General features: G+C 42.3%; 1 protein-coding gene across 1 annotated transcript; it reads left to right on the plus strand.

The window, feature by feature from the left end:
- Window positions 1–317: 317 nt before the first annotated feature.
- Window positions 318–1987, plus strand: c2cd4a (C2 calcium dependent domain containing 4A). The gene is made up of 2 exons (XM_004553145.3): window positions 318–428; window positions 545–1987. Exon 2 carries the CDS (start codon window positions 571–573, stop codon window positions 1912–1914), a length of 1344 nt encoding a protein of 447 aa, XP_004553202.1. The 5' UTR covers window positions 318–428; window positions 545–570; the 3' UTR covers window positions 1915–1987.
- Window positions 1988–3020: the final 1033 nt, after the last annotated feature.

Genomic DNA, 3020 nt, shown 5'->3' on the forward strand with positions numbered 1-3020 from the left:
AACAAGGTAAAGCCCACATTCTAATTTAATTTCCATGGAAAAACAAACATCTGATTTAGAAGTCTGTTTAAAAACAGTTTGTTTAAAAACCAGCTGCTCACTTTCAAAGTACAGTAACACGCTTATCTTGCTAAACAGCACGGCAGCCACTACAGGCACACTGAGCTTTGTTGTGGTTCGGATATTTCCATGGGAACCAGCGGCTAAGGAGAGCAGGAGGATCCTGTTTGAGCTGGAGGCGTGTGTTAGATTTATTGGTTTCCTGCTACATTTAAACCGCCTGCGTCTCTCAAAGAGCCACAGATCTGCAGGACCTCCATCTGCTGTCAAGAGAGCCCTTACAACTTCTCTATCTTTCAGCACCTTACTGGAGCTTTTGTCCTTTTTTGGGATAATATTGTGGATTATCCATAGCCCCAGAATATAAGGTAAGAAAACCTTCCTGCCAAGTACTTGTTGGGGATATCCTGACTATTTGTGAATGCATTTGATTTCAAAACATAATTCAGCAACTCAAGTATTATTTTATTTTATTTTTTCACAGAGTTTTGGATTTCTACCAGAGGACCCATGTGGATGGTGGAGAGGATCCGCATGTCAGTGGAGAGAACTAGCCTGCCTACCTTGACAGCAGAACTCAGCTATAAACTTGGTGACATCATGCTGGGAGAAAAGGCTGACAAATCCAAACGGATTTCTCTTTGTCCTAATATCATCACCCCTGACAACATCCCAGAATTCTGCATTCCCCCAACGATCCTGTCCTTGCAGGAGAAGAACACGGAGCAAAGCCGAGCAGCTCGCATTATGAAGGTGCCTCCAGGTGAAGGACCCAGCCCTGAGACGGAGATGACGTTTCATGAGCCGTTCAACCAACACATTATTCAGGTAGAAAGTGTGGATGAGAGCCCCTACGATGGCTGCAGTGATGAAGAGAGCACCAATGCAGACCCTCAGAGCCAGGCTGCCTTATCGCTTCCACACTTAGCCAAAACCCAGACCAGCTATGGCTTTTGCACTTTACTAGAGAGCCCCCACACAAGAAGAAAGGAGTCAATTTTCCATTCTGATCCAGGCTCTTCTCCCCTGCTGCTGCCCAGAAGTCGATCCAGCATGTGTTCCAAACTCACCCCCTCCACCTCGCCCTCCTCCTCTCCTTCCTCCTTCAGCCTTAACAGCCTGACCTCCAGGCTTTCCCCAAGAGGCTACACCCTAAACTGGCAGACCACTCTAGACAGTGATACCACTTCCTCTACTGAATCCTCTCCTTTCAGCTCGCCGCTGCTGGCCAGGTGCCCTGCCAAGTCTTCCCTCTTCAAAGCGCTGAGCCATGAACTGCTGTTGTCAAGGAACATAAGGAAAGCAATGGTGTCTAGGAACAATTCCCTGTCCACAGATGAAGGCAGCTCCACCGACAACAGCCCCAATGTCATGAGGAGGGCATCAGAGGGGTTGGCTGAAGGGCTGCCCAGCAACTACAGCCTGGCACCACCCACCATTTTCCCCATGGACTTGATTCTGCATAGAGAGAGGGTCATGAAGGAAAAAATGGTGCCCATTGGAAAAGAGGGCAGTCTGAGACTCTCAGCAGAATACTGTCCAGATAACCGAAGACTGCGAGTTCGACTCATCAGTGCAGAGGGCCTTTATCCTCTGTCTGTAGACCCCAAGATTATCAACTGTAGTGTCAGCCTGTCTCTGATTCCCGGAAAAATCCAGAAGCAACGCAGCACTGTCATCAGAAAGAGCCGTAATCCGATCTTCAATGAGGATTTCTTCTTTGATGGTATCTCAGAGGAAGACCTCAGCCAGCGGTCCCTTCGCTTTAAAGTCGTGAACAAAATGTCCACTCTGAAAAGAGACTATCTGCTTGGTGATTGTGATTTGCCTCTTTCAAGCATTGTAACCTTATAAAGTGAAGTACTTTGGCAGTTTTTTTTTTTATGTACTGAATTATTTATTTAAATTTTTGTATTATAAAAGAAGATTTTGTAATAATTAAATTATGGAAAAAGTTGACTTTATCTGTCTCGAGTACATTTTTTGAGTACGTTTTCAATTTTAAATTTAGGATGAGTTACACCATGATATTACAAACTGAGCCTGGGACAGAGACATTTTTATTTAATAAAAAAGTCCAAATCACCAAGAAAAAGTTAAAAACAAAACACGCATTTAAAAATATCCCTTTACAGCCTGTCAGTGATTAATTTGTTAATGTGGTTGTACCATCCGCTGGAGTGAGATGGCTCCCATCTCCATTTCTCCTAAGCCTTTTGTCCTCTTCCTGACCTTTTCTGTGATCAAAAATATATATAAAACCCAGAAAGCTCACATGGGCTTTTTTCCATTTCACCTTTGAGTATGTATAATTTCAGTGGTGCACAAGAGAAGCTCTGTTTTCTTTATCCACCTCCTGCCATATTTCATTATTATCTGCTGAAGATCAAAAGAGCATCTCATGCACCAAATTGTAGTTAAAGAAAGTTTTTTTCTCATATTTCCTAAATAAACAGTCTTTCTTCACATACAAGTCAATCTATATCAAATAATAACCTGCTAATATCCTCTTTTATTTAGAATACAGCAAAGCAAAAATGTAAATGGGAAATAAAAACAAACAAACAAAAAGTCCCTTTAATTTCTGAATATAATACACTGCTTTTCGTTAAATACAGTGTACGAGTTAAATATGTTTGCTCCTTCCAGCCACCTTAATAGCCAAAAACCAGCATCTTAGTGCAACGTGTGTATATACACATATGTTTACTCGACCGAGCAGAGCAGCACCTCTAAATGCAGACACGCTCCAAGCATATCCTGCTGCTCTGAGTAATAAAGATCCGGCTTAAAAGCACCAGCTGCCACGATAACTACTGGTTAAAGATTAATATGTTTCTCCAGGCTCAGAATATCTCTGACGGGGGGCTTACAACTTTTGGTTATAAACTAAACTATATAACAAAATGATGTGCAGTAATGCAAGGAAATAGGAAAAATAAACAAATACATTAACAATA

This window comes from Maylandia zebra, linkage group LG7 (genome assembly GCF_041146795.1).
Source record: "Maylandia zebra isolate NMK-2024a linkage group LG7, Mzebra_GT3a, whole genome shotgun sequence".
In the NCBI taxonomy this organism is placed as follows: Eukaryota; Metazoa; Chordata; class Actinopteri; order Cichliformes; family Cichlidae; genus Maylandia; species Maylandia zebra.